The sequence below is a fragment of the Orbicella faveolata genome, unplaced genomic scaffold (genome assembly GCF_042242905.1).
Source record: "Orbicella faveolata isolate gen_17 unplaced genomic scaffold, um_ofav_v1 contig_35, whole genome shotgun sequence".
NCBI classification, from domain to species: domain Eukaryota; kingdom Metazoa; phylum Cnidaria; class Anthozoa; order Scleractinia; family Merulinidae; genus Orbicella; species Orbicella faveolata.
The window spans coordinates 7704269-7723865 of NW_028301564.1; the positions used below are offsets into that span (position 1 = coordinate 7704269).

The window sequence follows — 19597 nt, forward strand, 5'->3', positions numbered from 1 at the left end:
ATATACCTGCCGAATTTTTAGTTGTATTGCATGTTAGTAGGTCTTCTGAAACAAACAGCCACTGCGCGGATGTGATGTGAATAAACCGTTATTATCGTGATCGTTATCATTATTGGTTTTTTGACGGTTGAAGCAAATTTGGCTGTAATTTTTCATAAAAGGCTACAAATTTGTCCATATTTGAGTAATCCAATTAGTACTATAATTTGTGCATTCAATATTGCATCTTTACTCTTCAAATGTTTATCTTATTAACGTAATTACATCACCTTTATTACCGCCGCGTGCATTAATCGCCTGCTCCCGTGACTAGAAGTTGAAGGATTTGAACATAAGCATACTTTTTGTGATATATTAAAACGTTCCTTTATAAACAGCATACCTTGCCCAAAGTCAATCGTTTAGTTCTTAATTAAGGATATCTGAGACATTTGACGGCTAATATTGGCTTGCTCATTTGACGGTTGACGGTAAAAATATTGCGTTTTTGAAGGTTGACGGTTAATTTTCTGGCCATTTGACTGTTAACCCCATTGAGACCCTCTGCCTAACGCTAAAACAAGGATAGCGTTGTTTTTGAAAAACTTCAATATTGAGCATCGTGAGAAGTAGGCAAATGTTCAACTGTTTGCTGTACTTCGTAGACTTATTTTTTCTGTCTTCCTGATCAAAAAACTAGAAACTACCAGTTCCTGATTGGCACACCACTGAGTATTGCAGCTTTCATTCGTAACCCGTTTCCGTAGTGTAGCGGTTATCACTTCCGCTTTACACGCGGAAGGTCGCCGGTTCGAGCCCGGCCGGAAACACATGATTGTTTTTCCTACGAGACTAAATCTTGCTACCCAACTCTAGCCAGCTCTTAGAAAATTTTGAGTCAGCAAAAACAAAACGAAAGCAAAAAAAAAAAAAAAACGAAAGGTGTTGACGTAACTGAGCTCCATTAATCTTTTATCCTTTAGCAACTTCATATTAGGATCGATACCTTAAATAACGGTATCGAGCTATGATCTTAATGAAGCTTATGTTATGGTAACCAGAAATGTGCGAGTTTTAGTCGGAGAAACCAAAAATCTATTCGCAAATAGTTGACGGTTGACTACAATTTTTGTGTTAAATGTCAATTTCAACTTTTGTATTCTCCAACGACAAAACCATCGTTTTAAACTTTTCTGTTCTTTTTGTTGAGTTCCAGGGTATTTTAAATGGAGTAATCAATTTCTTTTATACGTTTTGCTAATAAGATTTGGCGAAAAAGAGACATGATGACATTGACCATTCCATTGCAAGCAATCCATAACCTTAACCCCTATTATGGTATAGCATGATGAGAACATCTTTGAGGGTGAAGAGTATTTTGGCAGGTTGCTTAAACATTTCGCCGGTATCAGGAGAGGATGAAGAGTGAGCCACGTCAGGCATCAAGTGCGCGCGCTAAGTACTAAAATGAACAATGATGGGGCAGATGGCCACTGCTAGAGCTTTGCTTGGATTTAACGAGCTTGGTGACCCCTACTTTTCTTTCCAGAAACAGATTTTATTTACAATTATCTCCACATTGTCCAAAAATAAACAGAAAATCAAAGTAAGAAGTTAAAGAAAACAAAAAAAAACAAAACAAAACAAAACAAAACAAAACAAAAAATGATATTTGCTAGCAATAAAGATAAAAAGTTAAAAAAAAAGGTAGGAAGCCGGCAGTTAAAAAAAAAAAATCAAGATTTCTCTCCACGGGACATCGAATCCTGCCATCTTGCGGCTGCAAGGCGCGTGGAACTATAATCGCTAATTGCGAATTTGTTCTTAAAACCTGAGATTTGTGTAAATGTTGTTGCAAAATCTGTAAACACATCTGAGAATAGTTGCTGGGCGCCAATGAAGAACACCTTTGATGAAGTATGCTCCCTGCTAAACATTTATTATTATGGTTACTGTTCTGTGTAGTCGTGTAGTTACCAGTCCAACTCCGCTGATGATTTTTCTGCGTCCTGTCAATAAAGCAAGATCAGGAGCCCATGACCCGGAGCTTCCATCTCCCATACCAACCCAAGGATTCAACCCTTTCTCGTATCTATTTATTTTTAGAATTTGACCTCTGGGAGTTTTCGCACCCCGCCTTTAAAACGCCCAATCAAAGCCCAGGTGGTCCCCGAGGGACCCCTAAGTGGTACCAATTCCAAAACAACACATTATCTCCTGTCATACTTTTTTGAGCTCAATACGCTAAAAGGAACCACGAAAGCTCCCGCTGTGGACCTTTTGATGCTGAACACCCTAAGAGGGATTGAGCTATCTTAGTACTGCTGGAAATTACCAAGCGTGAAAGTGGACATGTCACCAACTTAGTACTACATGTATCAACAATGTTTTTTTTAAATTTTAATTGTTTCTTTCTTTTTATTTTTAAAAAATAAACAAATAAACAATAATACACGAAGTTATCTAATGTAGGGCGCCGTAGCTCAGTTGGTTAGAGCGCCTGTCTAGTAAACAGGAGGTCATGGGTTCAAATCCCATCGGTGCCTTACAGATGTTGCACTTTTTAATTTTTTATTACTTTTGAAAATTGCTCAACGAAGCTTCACGTGTTGTACCACTGGGAATTTTTTTGGTTATGTTATCCAATGGATTTACTTTTGAGACCTACGCAAAAGTCGAGTGAAAAATTTCAAGAATTATATGGAACGTAATTTGCGAATAAATGACCATTATAATATAGATAGGACCCTGCGCACGCACTGATTGGTCAAAAACCCATGTTTCATCAGAGTATAAAGCCATTTTAAAACATTACTTAAATGTAAATAGACGCCCTGGATTACATTTGTCGCGTTAGTTCAACGACATTTCTTTGGTCGACTTGTCTCGTTTGATGAATTTATATTTCTTTCTTCTTTCATTGCTGTAAGAGTAGGTTCGCTCCACGGTGGGGGACTGGGGGTGTGGGCGGATAACTACGATGGACTAGCATCCCATCCATGGGACAGAAAAATACTCTCAGCTGTTTAATACAACGGAGACTGGGATTAGATCTGCAGTGTATGGGCTACCAAGGCCCGGGTGCGGCCATTTTTAAAACCTTTCCTTACCATTCCGTGCCAAAGGAGGGCGTCAATTTCAGTTCAAAAAGACGAAATTAAACCTTTAACTGCCAGGTTACAATAAAGCAAGTCACAAAGGAAAGAGTAATTCTTCAAAGAATCTTTTTGTTATCTGTGTCATACAGCTGTTTTGAGAAAGGTTGCGCTACAAAGCGTAAAAGAGTACCGCGCGACAAATATACCGAAAGGTGCTCTGGGTATTGCCCGTTTACCGCTGGTCGATTGAAGACCACGTTGTTTTAAAGCGACAGCGGAAAATTCATTAATAGGAGTATTCTCATCTTCTCTGCTGGCTACAGAAAATTATCCAAATAAAAAGTTTACAAACCGTTATTTGTACAACAATGGTTCGAAAAAATCTGCCTTCAAAAAAAAGTGAAGCTGCATATTGGCTAGTAAAGTAAAGACTGCTGGAGAATCCGGGTATCGATCCCGGTACCTCCCGCATGCTAAGCGGGCGCTCTACCATTTGAGCTTATTCCCCAAACCGTAAGCATTTGCTTCAATATACAAGTTACTATAACTATTGAAAAAACAATGTTAGAGGCATGACATGGTGATTAGTTTTATTTTTTTTTCTAAATGTACTTAGAATTTCATTTTAGAAAAACAGATAATTTAAGAAACATGTTGCTTTTCATTCTAGTTCCTTGTTATTTACAACATAAGCTATTGATATTGACGGGGCATGATTATAAAATAAATGGGAAACAACTTCTAATAAATAATTTCGGGATAACTACATTTCAACAAAAATGTCCTCATCATTTGAGAAAGCATGTTAACAATATATACATACATCTTAAAGAATAAAACCAAATCAGTTTCAACAAGGCCAATAAGCGGGTGCTGTTCCTCATTAGGCCAAACATTTGAGAACGTTCTTGTACAAAGGCAGTAGTACTTAATAAAAAACGGCACGGTCCGTTAGCTCAGTCGGTAGAGCTTGGTGCTGATAACGCCAAGGTCGTGAGGTCGACCCTCACACGGACCAACTTTTCCTTTTAAGTAAACCCGCTGGAAAATACCATTTTAAGATTTCTAACTGACTGTACTCTCTTTTCCTTTATTTTTTATTTCATTAGTTAATTTCCCCTGATCGGTTTAAAACAAGAGGAAGAAATCAAAATTAATTTAGATTAATATTTCCCTAGAAGTCGTTGGAAATGTTTCCCGGCCAACAGAAACAGTTGGTTAAGTGATATTTTAATCTACGGATTCATGGTAGTCAGTTGGAATTGTCTGCAAAAAACGGAGGAAGGTGTTCTGTTGTTTCATATGGCCGTGCAAAAACCATCGTAATATTGCCTGCTTCCTTATTATGTTGTGTTCATTGACAAAAGAGTATTACAAAGGGCCTGTCCGGGAGTGGAACCGGCACCTCTCCAACAGGCCAAACATGGTTGAACGTCATTTAACAAAGGTCTTAATCTACTTCTCTCTGTCCAACTGGTTCTATAACACCTGTTTTGTGTTGTCTCATTGGCCAAGACAGTTACTACCCAACTCCGCCGTTTTTTCGCTTTTCATGTCTTTCGAGCAAGATACAATAATGTAACAGAAACCATACGCAAGTTAAAATTTCTTCCACAAAATTTGATGAAAATTGTACAAAATGTTTTCATGGAAGTCTCCGTGGCGCAATCGATTAGCGCGTTTGGCTGTTAACCGAAAGGTTGGTGGTTCAAGCCCACCCGGGGACGGTTCTATTTGTTTTGATCAGTATTTTCTATATAGTTAGCGTCAGGAATCCATCCATCCATCCTGTTAGCGTAATTTTTAGTTGTATTGCATGTAAGTAGGTCTATTCAAACAAACAGCCACTGAGCGGGTGTGATGTGAATAAACCGTTATTATCGTGGTCGTTATCAATATTGGTTTTTTGACGGTTGAAGCAAATTTGGCTGTAATTTTTCATACAAGGGTACAAATTTGCCCATATTTGAGTAATCCAATTAGTCCTATAATTAGTACATTAAATATGAGTTCTTTAATCTTCGACTGTTTGTCTAATTAACGTAATAACATCACCACACCGCTGCGCGTATGAATCTCCCGCTCCCATAACTAGAACTTGAAGGACTTGAACATAAGTGTATCTTTTCGTGGTGTATTAAAACGTTCATTGCTAAACAACATAAATTTCCCATAGTCAGTCGTTTAGTTCTTGATTAAGGATATCTGAGACATTTGAGGGCTAATAATGGCTTGCTCATTTGACGGTTGACAGTTAATTTTTTGGCGATTTGACGGTTAACTCCACTGAGATGCTCTGGTAACGCTAAAACAAGGATAGCATCGTTTTTGAAAAACTTCAATATTGAGCATCGTGAGAAGTAGGCAAATGTTCAACTGTTTGCTGTACTTCGTAGACTTATTTTTTCTGTCTTCCTGATCAAAAAACTAGAAACTACCAGTTCCTGATTAGCACACCACTGAGTATGCCAGCTTTCGGTCGTAACAGGTTTCCGTAGTGCAGTGGTTATCGCGTCCGCTTTACATGCGGAAGGTCGCCGGTTCGAGCCCGGCCGGAAACACATGATTGTTTTTCCTATGAGACTAAATCTTGCTACCCAACTCTAGCCAGCTCTTAGAAAATTTTGAGTCAGCGAAAACAAAAAAAAAAAGAAAAAAACGAAAGGTTTGACGTAACTGAGCTTATTTAATTTTTTATACTTCAGCAACTTCATATTAGGATCGATACCTTAAATAACGCTATCGAGCTATGATCTTAACAAAGCTTATGTTATTGATTGTTAGTGGATTGGTAGGCAGAAATGTATGAGTTTCAGCTGGAGAAACCAAAAGTCTCTCTGCTATAAGTTGACGGTTGTATGCAATTTCTGCGTTAAATGAAAGCTTTCAAATCACCCAAAGACAAAAACCATGGCTTTAAACTTTTCCGTTCATTTTGTTTTGTTCCAGGGTAATTTAAATGGAATAACTAATCAATTTCTTTTTTTACGTTTTGCTAATAAGATTTGGCGAAAAATAAAGATGATGACATCGACGATTTCATGATCGCATCAGTCCAAACAATCCATAACCTTAACCCCTATTATTGTATAGCCTGATGTGAACATCTTTGAGGGTGTAGAGTATTTTGGCAGGTTGCTTAAACATTTCGCCGGTATGAGGAGAGCAAGGTAATTCCTCTCAAACTATTTTTAGATATAGAAGCCAGTTATCCCGCGGATAATGTTAGCACGCGCGTTGCGTTGATGTTTTCTTGGAGGATGAAAATGCACGTATTAAAGCCGCTTGGGATTCTCTTGGGCTGTGACTAAAATTCGCTTTAAATTGATCAGTGGATTTACGAGAAATCTAACATTAAGCGAAGGAGAGAGGTAAAGAACGAGTGAATGTCTCATCCATACCTACATTTTGGAAAATACTAGTTTGCTAAAAAATGATTGTTATGATTATTTTAATTATTATTTGAAAAGAAAAACAATTTGGGCCTGTCCGGGAGTCGAACCCGGGACCTCTCGCACCCAAAGCGAGAATCATGCCACTAGACCAACAGGCCAGACATGTAGTAAACTGTTTAGACAAACGATTTAATCTGCTACTCCCTTAACTCAGCTTGTGTTTTAATACCTGTTCTGTGTTGTGTTGTAGTTACCAGTGCAACTCCGCTGATTAACGGAGTTTTCCGCGTCATGTTAATAAAGCAATTCTGACTCAGCACTAACACGAGACATTCAATGGGAATAGTTTATTGAGGATGCGTCAGTCAGCTATCTGATGCAAATGTATTCCGTCTAATAAGATAGTCTATCTCCTTGCAAATTAAAACGGTTGGTTCTAACAATTAAAACCTGTTCTACGCCAAATACGAAACACCACTAAAAGCGTACCCTTAAGATATGGTCAAAACATGTGGGGAAACGTATTCCTCAGAATCCCGAGGAAAGGGTACAAATCAATAAGCTATAAAATTTTACAAGACGCTGTTAAAACAAAGCTTAATAAAATTTTGGACGAACACGAAGACTGACTGATCAAGAATGACGTAAATCTCCCGCCAAAAGGCAAAAAAGTCCTTAAACATCCCAGGACAACCCGCGAGCCTCTCCATCATGCTCTCAGAATAGTAATCTCTGACTAATTCGTCCCTCGATCGTCAGGAATTACATATTTCAAAAGCGCAATAAATTTGTTGCTTTCTCGGCTACAAGATACAAGATGAAAAAAGAAAAAAAAAGAACAAGCCCGTCTTGATTGACAGACTTCACATAACCATGAATATCAACAAGCGAACGATTGCGATCAGTTGGTCAAATGTCTGAAAAAAATGAAACCAATTTTATCCCTTATCTGATTAGAATGCAAAAAAGAGCTAAGCAGTGGAGCAGACATAGAAACACAATCATTACCCCCACATTATGAAAAAAAAAAAAAAAACACACACACACACACTTCTTAGTTTTAACAATAATTCCATTATCAAGAGAACACAATTCTCTTTCCTGGCTACCAGATGTTTCTTTCTCGAATTCATGAAGTCTCTCTCCCTCTAAAGTAGGGCGCCGTAGTTCAGTTGGTTAGAGCGCCTGTCTTGTAAACAGGAGGTCATGGGTTCAAATCCCATCGGTGCCTTAGAGGGGTCGATCTTTTTAATTCTCAATACTTTTTCATTACTTTTGCTCATCGAAGCTTCACATATTGTTTAACAGGGAATTTTTGTAAGGTTGTGTTATCCAATAATAGTTTTATTTTTAAGGTCCACGCTGGGGTCGACTGAAAAATTACATGACGGTACATTTAAAGGGCTACTATATATCATGAGATTCGCACCTTTCCTGTCAAAGCCATTTTAAAGCACAAAAAAGTAGACTGTACGAGAAGAAAAACGTTGTTTACTATTTCAAAGATCTCCTTTCGTTCCAGAGATATTCAAGATTTTAAAATATGCAAATTAGTCAAGTGATGACATCTTAAACTCGACCAAATTTTAATCAAATTTCATGAAAAAGATATCTCAGCCAATTCGTATCAGAAATCTTTGATTCTTTACGGTAAGATTCTACTAGATGTGCTCCACAATATGAGCTAAACAGTTCTGTTACCATGGGAACATGCTAGGGCCCAGGCCTCCTCGATATTAAAAGCTTTCCTGGCCACCTTTGGCGTTCTATTTTGATATTTGCCAGTGGTGCCTCATCTGCATTATCCAGCAAGCATATAAATATGTTAGGTGGTGTTTGTAGCCTTGTTTAATGTTTTTCGAGCTGAAAATCACTAAAATATTTGAATCAGATTGAAGGGGAATGGAAAATAGTTAGTTGCCCTAGGAACAATGGTTCAATGGTTTCCTCTGCAAATTGACCAACAATATGAAGATAGCTCTATTTATATATTCGATATGATATTGAGTTGTCTTTCATTTGCATATTTTACACATTTTTCAAACTTAAATATCTCCGGAACTAATGCACACATTTGCAAGCGGCAAACGGCGTTTTTAATATTTCGTGGAATTCCATGTGATTCACCCAAAAATTTAAGGAGTAAAATTTGATCATAGTACCATGCACGTTAGCGTGGTTTAGAAATACTTCGTTTCAAGATCACGTGCTTTTAAAACATTACTCAAATGTAAATAGACGCCCTGGATTACATTTGTCGCGTTAGTTCAACGACATTTCTTTGGTCAACTTGTGTCTTTTGATGAATTTACATTTCTTTCTTCTTTCATTGCTGTAAGAGTAGTTCGCTCCACGGTGGGGGGCTGGGAGTGGGGGCGGATAACTACGACGGACTAACATCCCATCCATGGGAAAGAAAAATACTTTCAGCTGTTTAATACAACGGAGACTGGGATTAGCTCTGCAGTGTATGGGCTAGCAAGGCCTGGGTGCGGCCATGAACCTTTCCTTGCCATTCCGTGTCAAAGGAGGGCGTCAATTTCAGTTCTAAAAGATGAAATTAAACCTTTAACTGCCAGGTTACAATAAAGCAAGTCGTAAAGAAAAGATTAATTCTTCCGAGAATCTTTGTGTTATCTGCGTTATACGACTGTTATCAAAAAAGTTGCGTTACAAAAGCATAAAAGCGTACCGCGCGCCAATACCGAAAGGTGCTCCGGGAATTGCTCGTTTACCGCTGGTCGATTGAAGTCCACGTTGTTTCAGAGTGACAGCGGAAAATTCATTAATAGGAGTATTCGCATCTTCTCTGATAGCTAGAGAAAATTATCCAAATAAAAAGTTTACAAACCGTTATTTGTACAACAATGGTCATAAAAACATCTTTCTTCAAAGAGAATTAAAACTGCATATTAGCTAGTAAAATAAAGACTGCTGGAGAATCCGGGTATCGATCCCGCATGCTAAGCGCGCGCTCTACCATTTGAGCTAATTCCCCAAACTGTAAACATTTGATTCAATATACAAATTACTATATCTATTGAAAACACAATGTTAGAGGCATGACCCAATAATTAGTTTAATTTACGCTTTTTTCTAACCAAAGTACTTAGAATCTCATTTTAGAAAGACAGATAATTTAAGAAAACATGTTGCTTTTGATTTTAGTTGCTTGAAAGGAAGACTTATTTCTCTCCAGAAGGCAAGATATGTTGACCGATCAATATTATGTACATACAGTGTACCATTGAACAACCACCAAAATAAATTTTGCCTTTGGATCAAGATCTTATATACTTAGTTGTCATGGGGATTTTATCAGGGAGCAAGAAATAAAAGACTGCCAGTCGTAATAACCCCTGAGATTGCTGATGATGTTTAATGTGAACTATTAATTTCTTGAATGAAAGTACTGGATCCACATTGTAAATTCATTTATAACGCACAGGATACTATGGCACATACCACATTCTTCAAGCCCATAATTCTCAGGAAAGTTATAGATGTGGTCTGGTATACCATCTGGAAGTGCAGTGTCTCTCTGTGCTCTGATCCTGTATGTGTTCCACACTGTTTCTCTGAAAATGTCTAACTCCTTCTGTATAAGAGGTACCACGATGAAGGCCAACAGCAATCTGCCAAAACATTAAATATAATGTTGAAAGCAGTCATGACAGGATACTTCTGTATACAAATACAGTAAATTATGTCAAGAAGTAGATGACATTCCTTTCAATGATATACAGCGAGAGGTACAAAAAGTTTCAGAAGATAACTGCTTCAGATCCAAATTATTGTACATACCTATCAGAGTCATTGTGTGGGTCATAATGACCTTGATCTTTTAGCCAACGCAAACCATCTTTAAAATACCTCTCCATCCTTTCGTGCAATTCCTTCCACCATCTTTCAATCTACAAAATAGCAATATAACATAATATTTCAGTCAGATGAATCCATTATGCATATTGCATTTTGGATGCAATATTATTATGTCATGTTTGTTTGTATTCTGTGTGTAGGGGGTGGATGGGGTTGGAGGTGTACAGGAGGTAGGCAGAAGTGCGAGGTTTTGACCCCCTACTGCCTATTCCCTCCCCACTATTCTAGTAAAATATCCTGTTCCCAACCCAATCTCTACCAATTTCAAAGTTGCTTAGGAAATAAACAGAGCACTTCCATACCTGATTTGAGGTAGAAGGGCCATATATGACTGTTTCGTGAGGATCCATATCATTGTGGTGTCTGCGAAGGAAAGCGTGCATTGTGGCCATGGTCCCTGTTTCGGTTCCCTTATCTACTCTTAACATCGCAGATATGATCTTAGTTTCATATAAATGTTCAAGATACCATCTTCCAATTAATTTAGGATCATGATTAGAAACCCAAACTTTCAACCATAGCAGCTTTCTACTGGCTGTGTCCATGCACCCATACACTGCTAATGGAAATGTTGAGTTTTGATAACCCATTTGCTTGTCGTGACCATCGAGTGAATGAACCCAGTTAGAACCACGTGTCGTGAAGTTTCCTTTTCTTCGCTGTCTCTTGACTCCGACATTACCACGGGCTTCGAGACCTTGTGGGTCCAGTTCAGACATCACATCGTAAACCTGGTCTCTGGTAACATTTAGCCCGTGCTCCAATCTGATTTTCTTGTGCAAGGCTCTGTATCCTAGGAGCTTGCCAGGACCTTTAAGCTCCTCTTCCACCGCTTCTTTCACGTCCTGAACTTCGACACTCCTGTCATTGTAAAAGATGTTAAAGTGACGAAGCCTTCTGTCAAGGGAACGAATACTCCATGCATATTCTGGAAATTCGCGTCTGACAAAATCCAGTGCTTCCGATCTTTGCAAGCCTTGCTGGACATATTTAGTTAAAACTTCTTTTAGGTTATCGTCATCGGTCCAGGTAGACTCACGGTTATCCGCCATATTTGCTAATAGAATCGCGGGCGCAGAATTTTGTAAGCGCGAGTAGCATGATGGTAGTGGCAGCGCTCGGCCACGGTGAAATTCACTTTCACTCGCACTTGGAATTTCATTTGAAATTGATTTTATATTTCACTTTGAACTGTATTTCCATTTTAGTTTAACTTAACAGTAAAGTGATTTTATTTTTACAACTCAATGTACTGTTAAATTTCATGTCATTTTACTTTTAAATTCATTTAATTTTACTTCATGTTTTATTTAGTTTTGTTTTTATTTCTCAGTCAAACTAACATTTATTACACAAAAATATATGATTTTTTTACTGGCTGTTCTCTGCTACCATAAACGTGCAAACGGATTCTATCCCTGCTAAAGTATTTGTGTAGCCACCTCCGCTATGTTAATTAGTTATAACTCTTGAACTCGCATTTGTTAATTTAATTCTCATTTGTACCCTTGATAATGGCGTCATGAGGTCGCCGAAACGTCGGGAGATTATATCGTTTGTTTTTACTTGTCTATGACTTTTTAATTGGCAAGTTATTTTCTTGAAAATTTTACAAATAGCAGTAAGTATTTTTAAATGTTCTAAATTCTTAAATGTGGTGTATTTAAATCTCCTCTTTCATTTTCGGTAACACTTGACGAAAACTGGTGAGCAGTTTATCAAAATAGCCTCACAATAGTTAAGGCATTTGTACAATGGGGAATTAGCTCAAATGGTAAAGCGCCCGCTTCGCATGCGTTTGCTACCCATGATAACATCTTTTTTTGTCTTTTTGTCTTTTTCTTTTTTGCAGTTCATTTTTCTTCATCTATCTGCTCATAAAACGCAGGTAATGTGCCATAACTTCCTGCACAAAATTACTGTATTACTCATCATCAGTATTGACTGTTATTCGGATTCTCCAACTTTTTTTTAATCAATTTGTCATTACATATTTGTTTTTCACGTTATAATTTAAAACGTGCATTGAAATTTTCTGTAGGAAACCGTGAACGCACTATACTCTCAATGTTAAGCAGATTTTCATTGAAAATATATTTATTAAATGCGATTATTATTTACTTAAATCTTTAAGATGAGCTGGCTCACTGGTGGCGGAGCCCAAGTGCGGCTTCTTGGACACAAGGTGTCATGGCTTCTGTAACAGTGCGCCAAAATCCACAGTGGGAAAAAATGGCGGCTGTACATTTTACCACACTGAATGCATGGCGTACCTGGATTATCAAAGTAGGCATAAATTGATATCTTTGCAACATTTGTCACTGTATTACATTCATTGTGTACGCTACGTTTAAAGCTTTAGGAAGTTTTCTGTGTATTTTTCACGAGCGTTTATTAGGGATATTGACGCTAAGAATTAGTGGTAATAATGATGCTTGTAACTTAAATTCCATCGTGTTTAATATATATATTCATTCATTCATCGCAGATTCTTAGCAAAGCCATCGTTGCCTTCAGTTAATTTTCAATCTTCTTATTTCTGCTCTGGAAACAGGGTGTGAAGAGAATCACACGTGCTGTCATCATGCGCAGCTTTTTGCTTCACGAATAGGACAACCAACGCAACTCTATTAACATGTTTATACTGCTTTTTTTTAAAGCAGTTTAAAATTCCCTTTTCTGTTTTGATAAGGACTAGATGGAAAACTAAGCAAGCCGTTTTTAAAAAGTTTGAAATAAATTTTCATGGCTTAGGACGTTTGTGTAGCAGACCATTTACTTTTGCTTCGGTGAGCCTATTTCGGAGATCCAAAACACACAGTTCGGAACGCGCGCGAGGAAGAAAATAACCCTGACCTGATCTTTTCACCCAAACCAAGCATTGTTCTTTTTCGCTCGTTTCTGATACAATGAAGCTGCTCACGGCAGTGTTCAATGAAAGGCCCCCATTGATATATTTATAAACTTGATCTTGAGGCTATATATAGTGTGTGGAATTAATTCTTTTTGAAAAGCTACAACTATCAGACAAATTTTAATTTGCATATTTGAATATCTGTTAAAGAGATTAAAGTATCTCATAGAAACAATAATCTGCCGGGACAGCCCAATGGACTATCAAAATAACTGACACCACTAAGCGTTTGCTATATCTCACCGGACCCAACTTATGGTAAATTTCTTGTACAAAGGCAGACTAACTTAATAAAAGACGGCACTGAGGCCAATGTGTCTGGTCCGTTAGCTCAGGTCGTAAGTTTGACCCTCACACGGACCAATATTTCTTTTAACTAAATCAACTGGAAAATACTATCTTGAGATTTTTATCTGATTTATCTGATTTCTCTTTTCCTAATTTTTGACCTTTATGTCAATTAAAAACCTGCTTTTATAGATTTTTTTTGATCGCTACAAAAACAAAAGGACTAGGTCAAATTTACCTTTGTCTATAATTTTACTGCATGTGGCTGAAAACCCGGGGAGGGGGATACTTTAGAAATTTCTGGGTGGGGATGTTCCGCTGGGACCCCAGTTAATAATATCCAGTAGTGTTTTATGATAGTCATCTTTCGACGCTGTTGAGGCTGAGTTGCAAAAATCTAAACTTGCCGATTTCAATTTTTTAAAATTTTTGAGTGGCAATTCCTGGTTTCCTTACTTTAGATAAAATCTTTAACCAACTGGTCAGTTTCGTGACAAATGATACTCTACTCTAGACCCAAACGCTCTGATTTATATACACTATGCTAGAGTAAACTGCTTGAAAACCATACCCTTTACTGCGGCACTTACCTATATAGCCCTATATACGGCAGTATTCCCCCCCTCCCGGGGGCTGGAAAGTACCCGTTTGAAAAATACTGATGCCAACAGAAACACTTGCTTAAGCCATATTCTAATATAAAGAGGCTTCATTGTGGTCAGTTAGAATTGTTTGCACAAAAATAAAAGAAATTTGTTTTAAAGGGGAAGGTAATTCACTGTTTCATATGGCATTTGTGACATCACATAAGCCATCGTAGCTTGTTTCATTTTGATGTCGTGTTCATCAATAAAAGAGTATTAAGAGGGCCTCTCCGGGAGTCGAGCCCGGGACCTATCGCACCCTAACCGAGAATCATGCCACTAGACCAAGAGGCCAAACGTGGTTGAATATTTATTTGGGAAAGGTCTTAACCTACTTCTCTCTATTGAACTGGTACTATATAACACCAGTTATTTGTTGGCTTATTGGCTCAGACAGTTACTATCCAACTTCCCTGGTTTTTCGCTTTTCATGTCATTCGAGCAAGATACAATAATGTAGCAAAAACCTTACGCAAGTTAAAATTTCATCCACACAATTCAACTTGATGAAAATCGTACAAATTCCCTCCATGGAAGTCTCCGTGGCGCAATCGGTTAGCGCGTTCGGCTGTTAACCGTAAGGTTGGTGGTTCAAGCCCACCCGGGGACGATTCTTTCTGTTTTGATAATTGTTTTCTATATAGTTAGCTTCAAGAGTCCATCCTGTTAGCGTAATTTCTAGTTGTATTGCATGTTAGTAGGTCTTCTCAAACAAACAGCCACTGCGCGGATGTGATGTGAATAAAAGTTTATCATCGTGATCGTTATCATTATTGGTTTTTTGACGGTTAAAGGAAATTTGGCCGTAAGGTTTCATAAAAGGGTACAAATTTGTCCATATTTGAATAATCCAATTAGTACTAGAATTTGTGCATTCAATATTGGGTCTTTAATCTTCAAATCTTTGTCTTATTAACGTAATTACATCACCTTTATTACAACCGCGTGCGTTAATCGCCTGCTCCCGTGACATAGAAGTTGAAGGACTCGAACATAAGCATACTTTTTGTGATATATTAAAACGTTGCTTTATAAACAGCATATATTGCCCCTAGACAATCGTTTAGTTCTTAATTAAGGATATCTGAGACATTTGACGGCTAATATTGGCTTGCTCATTTGACGGTTGACGGTAAAAATATTGCGGTTTAGACGGTTAACGGTTAATGTTTTCGCCATTTGACGGTTAACCCCATTGAGATCCTCTGCCCAACGCTAAAACAAGGATAGCGTTTGTTTTTGTGTAAGATGTCAATTTCAACTTTTGTATTCTCCTACGACAAACCCATCGTTTTAAACTTTTCTATTCTTTTTGTTGTGTTCCAAGGTATTTTAAATGGAGTAATTAATCAATTTCTTTCATACGTTTTGCTAATAAGATTTGGCGAAAAAGAGAGATGATGACATTGACCAATCCATTCCAAGCAATCCATAACCTTAACCCCTATTATCGTATAGCACGATGAGAACATATTTGAGGGTGAAGAGTATTTTGGCAGGTTGCTTAAACATTTCGCCGGTATCAGGAGAGGATGAAGAGTGAGCCACGTCATGCATCAAGTGCGCGCGCTAAGTACTAAAATGAACAATGATGGGGCAGATAGCCATTGCTATAGCTTTGCTTGGACTTAACGAGCTTGGTGACCCCTACTTTTCTTTCCAGAAACAGGCTTTATTTACAATTATCTCCACATTGTCCAAAAATAAACAGAAAATCAAGGTAGGAAGTTAAAGAAAACAAACAAACAAAAAATGATATTTGCTAGCAATAAAGATAGAAGGTTAAAAAAAAAAGGTAGGAAGCCGGCAGTTAAAAAAAAAATCAAGATTTCTCTCCATGGGACATCGAATCCTGCCATCTTGCGGCTGCAAGGCGCGTGAAACTATAGTCGCTAAATGCGAACTTGTTCTTTAAGGAACCTCACCAGTTGACTAAATTCACTTAGTAGGCCCACTTAAACAATATTTGGCAGAGAAAAGTTCACTTCAAACTTGGAATTGATACTATGTTTTTCCATGTTGAGATTCGTGCGGTAAATGTTGTTGCACAATGTGTAAACTCATCTGAGAACAGTTGCAGGGCCCCAATGAAGAACATCTTTGATGAAGTATGCGCCCTGCTAAACATTTATTATTATGGCTATTGTTCTGTGTAGTCTTGTAGTTACCAGTCCAACTCCGCTGATTAATTTTCCGCGTCCCTTCAATAAAGCAAGATCAGGAGCTCATGACCCGGAGCGTCCATCTCCCATACCAACCCTAGGATTCAACCCTTTCTTGTATCTTTTTATCTTTAGAATTTGACCTCTGGAAGTTTTCGCATCCCGCCTTTCAAACGCCCAATCAAAGCCCGGGTGGTCCCCGAGGGACCCCTAAGAGGTATCAATTCTAAAACAACACATTATCTCCTGTCATAATTTTTTGAGCTAAATACGCTAAAATGAACCACGAAAGCTCCCGCTGTGGAACTTTTGAGGTACTTGAAGACCCTAAGAAGTATTGAGTTATCTTAGTGCCGCTGGAAATTACCAAGCATGAAAGTGGACATGTGACCAACTTAGTACTATATGTATTAACAATGTTTTTTTAAAATTTTTTTTTATATTTTTATTTTTAAAAAGTAAACAAATAAACAATAATACACGAGGTTATCTAATGTAGGGCGCCGTAGCTCAGTTGGTTAGAGCGCCTGTCTAGTAAACAGGAGGTCATGGGTTCAAATCCCATCGGTGCCTTACAGATGTTGCACTTTTTAATTTGTTATTACTTTTGAAAATTGATCAACGAAGCTTCACATATTGCACCCCTGGGATTTTTTTTGGTTGTGTTATCCGATGGATTTACTTTTAAGATCTACGCAAGAGTCGAGTGAAAAATTTCAAGAATTATATGGAACGTAATTTGCGAATAAATGACCATTATAATATAGATAGGATCCTACGCACACTCTGATCGATGTAAATAAACGCCCTGGATTACATTTGTCGAGTTAGTTCAACGACATTTCTTTGGTCGACTTTTCTCGTTTGATGAATTTATATCAGGAGCCATAATCGGGGACGGAGACCGTAAGCGCGCGCCATTTCTAGTATTGGGGCTGTCCCTATGATATGGGACAATTTTTCTATTTTTAGAAAAAATTCCGCGATCATGTGCGGCATACGCGCGTACATGCTGCGTGGATTTTTGCGGATATAGCGCGGGGAAATGGCGTCCGAAATTCCCGAAATGTTTGATACTCTTGGCCCACAAATCAATACGTTCATGTCTGTTGGAATTTTGCTTCAGTATTTTCGTCGTAAGCTGCTCCAGTTTGAGTGAAGTAAGACAGTGCTGAATTTAGTTGTCCCGCTTTATATCGCTGACCAAGTTGTGTTCCGCTGCTTTTTTTACAAGAGCTCCACATTACTCCACTCCAAGTTTCACATATGTTGAACGAAGATTAACAGCTTTTCCATAAGACAGCGAAAAACCAGTTGGATATATTTGGATATAGAACCGTTTCAGGACTTCAAAGCTTCCCTCCTCTTGCCACAGGCGCTTGCGAGGATTTCGCCAGAGTCCATCTCGACCGAAAGGTAAAACAAAGTAATTGCAACTTTGAGTTTCGCCTGAATTGTAAGCAACGCTTGATGCTTTATCAAGGCCCAATAAGTGACAATAAAGTTTATGTCTGTAGATCATGCTCAGTTTTCTTTGTGTAAAAATCCAATAAATTGTCTGTTGTCGATGAATAAGAGCGCCCGCCGATGCGTGTTTTGTACAGTCAGTAAAACGCGACAAATTGGACTTCCCCACTTTCGTGTGAAAACGTACATCGAACTCGTATAATATCTCTAGTTTTTAAATATGTTTAAGGTTGATAAATTTTTGAGGACATATTAAAAGCTTAGCTGAAAATATGTGAATACAGCAGAGATAATCAGCTTTCTTTAATCAACTCGAATAGTCACTGTACTCGAATAAAGATTTCGATTTTGTTGGTTAAGTTATCAAAACTCCTTGTCTATTTTATTTTCGCAGTGTAAAATTTCACTATGTTAAAGAAATACACATGATGTTTGTAGCCTTTTGGCGTTGGTGAAAATTGTTGCAGCATCTCAGCGCAAAAGACAACGAAAGAAATCTTTGTCAAGATTTGTTGACAATTGAAAACACCGACTCGGATTTGAAGGTGCACGTGCGGCACTATGTAAATGAGCTACTTATGTACGCCTGAGACTTTCCTTTAAAAAACTTTTGCAAACTCGCCAAACAAACAGAAGCAATAAGAAACTATCAAAAAACAGAGTTTGGTTATGATTAAGCATTGTTTGGGAAACTCTCAAATGAACTCGATACCAGAGTAAATAGTTTTCTTTCATAACTTTTCTTTACAGAACAAACGCAAAAGCTTACGCGTTCAACTAGCGCGAGCACGTATTATTATTCATTCACGGCGCGAAATTGAAGTCTTGTTTTCCAATCTGAAAAACTCACTTTTTCCATTAGTTTAGAGCATAAAGCTACATATAAGAGCCCTGGATCTAATTCCCTGCCTTATTCCCTGCCATCGATGTGAAAAATCTGCAAGAGAATCTCGCCTCTCTCACCATTTGATCAGGCAACGTGACAACATCCACGCGAGCTCCCCCGACATGTGCGTGGATCCGCGCGGATATGTGACGTCAGGATGGCGCAATTTGTTATAAAAATAGAAAAATTGTCATATATCATAGTCGCGCGCGGATCCCAAGACTTACGGTCTCCCTTCCCGATTATGGCTCCTGTTTATATCACTTTCTTCTTTCATTGCTGTAAGAGTAGTTCGCTCCAAAGTGGGGGACTGGGGGTGTGGGCGGATAACTACGATGGACTAGCATCCCATCCATGGAAAAGAAAAATACTCTCATTTGTTTAATACAGCGGAGACTGGGATTAGATCTGCAGTGTGTGGGCTAGCAAGGCCCATTTGCGGCCATTTAACCTTTCCTTACCATTCCGTGCCAAAGGAGGCGTCAGTTCTAAAAAATGAAATTAAAGCTTTAACTGCCAGGTTACAATAAAGCAAGTCGCAAAGGAAAGAGTAATTCTTCAAAGAATCTTTGTGTTGTCTCCGTTATACGACTGTTATCAAAAAGGTTGTGTTACAAAAGCGTAAAAGCGTACCGCGCGCCAATACCGAAAGGTGCTCCGGGTATTGCTCGTTTACCGCTGGTCGATTGAAGTCCACGTTGTTTCAGAGCGACAGCGGAAAATTCATTAATAGGAGTATTCGCATCTTCTCTGATAGCTAGAGAAAATTAGCCAAATAAAAAGTTTACAAACCGTTATTTGTACAACAATGGTCCGAAAAAATCTGCCTTCAAAAAAAAGTAAAGCTGCATATTAGCTAGTAAGGTAAAGACTGTTGGAGAT

General features: G+C 38.2%; 1 protein-coding gene and 7 non-coding genes across 8 annotated transcripts; 6 read left to right on the forward strand and 2 right to left on the reverse strand.

Annotated features, from left to right (window-relative positions):
- The first annotated feature begins 736 nt into the window (after positions 1-736).
- Trnav-uac (transfer RNA valine (anticodon UAC)) lies at positions 737-809 on the forward strand. Its single transcript has one exon. It is a non-coding gene; the product is annotated as a tRNA-Val (tRNA).
- A 1642-nt stretch (positions 810-2451) lies between these two features.
- Positions 2452-2525, forward strand: Trnat-agu (transfer RNA threonine (anticodon AGU)). Its single transcript has one exon. It is a non-coding gene; the product is annotated as a tRNA-Thr (tRNA).
- A 1497-nt stretch (positions 2526-4022) lies between these two features.
- Positions 4023-4095, forward strand: Trnai-gau (transfer RNA isoleucine (anticodon GAU)). The gene has a single exon. It is a non-coding gene; the product is annotated as a tRNA-Ile (tRNA).
- Positions 4096-5565: 1470 nt separating this feature from the next.
- On the forward strand, positions 5566-5638 carry Trnav-uac (transfer RNA valine (anticodon UAC)). The gene has a single exon. It is a non-coding gene; the product is annotated as a tRNA-Val (tRNA).
- A 920-nt stretch (positions 5639-6558) lies between these two features.
- Positions 6559-6630, reverse strand: Trnap-ugg (transfer RNA proline (anticodon UGG)). The gene has a single exon. It is a non-coding gene; the product is annotated as a tRNA-Pro (tRNA).
- A 999-nt stretch (positions 6631-7629) lies between these two features.
- Positions 7630-7703, forward strand: Trnat-ugu (transfer RNA threonine (anticodon UGU)). The gene has a single exon. It is a non-coding gene; the product is annotated as a tRNA-Thr (tRNA).
- Positions 7704-9745: 2042 nt separating this feature from the next.
- On the reverse strand, positions 9746-11408 carry LOC149102843 (uncharacterized). Its single transcript, XM_089273527.1, has 3 exons — positions 10657-11408; positions 10277-10386; positions 9746-10107 (listed from the first exon to the last, which is right to left on the reverse strand). Exons 1-3 carry the CDS (start codon positions 11404-11406, stop codon positions 9864-9866), a joined length of 1104 nt encoding a protein of 367 aa, XP_089129653.1. The 5' UTR covers positions 11407-11408; the 3' UTR covers positions 9746-9863.
- Positions 11409-16861: 5453 nt separating this feature from the next.
- Positions 16862-16935, forward strand: Trnat-agu (transfer RNA threonine (anticodon AGU)). Its single transcript has one exon. It is a non-coding gene; the product is annotated as a tRNA-Thr (tRNA).
- The last annotated feature ends 2662 nt before the right edge of the window (positions 16936-19597 follow it).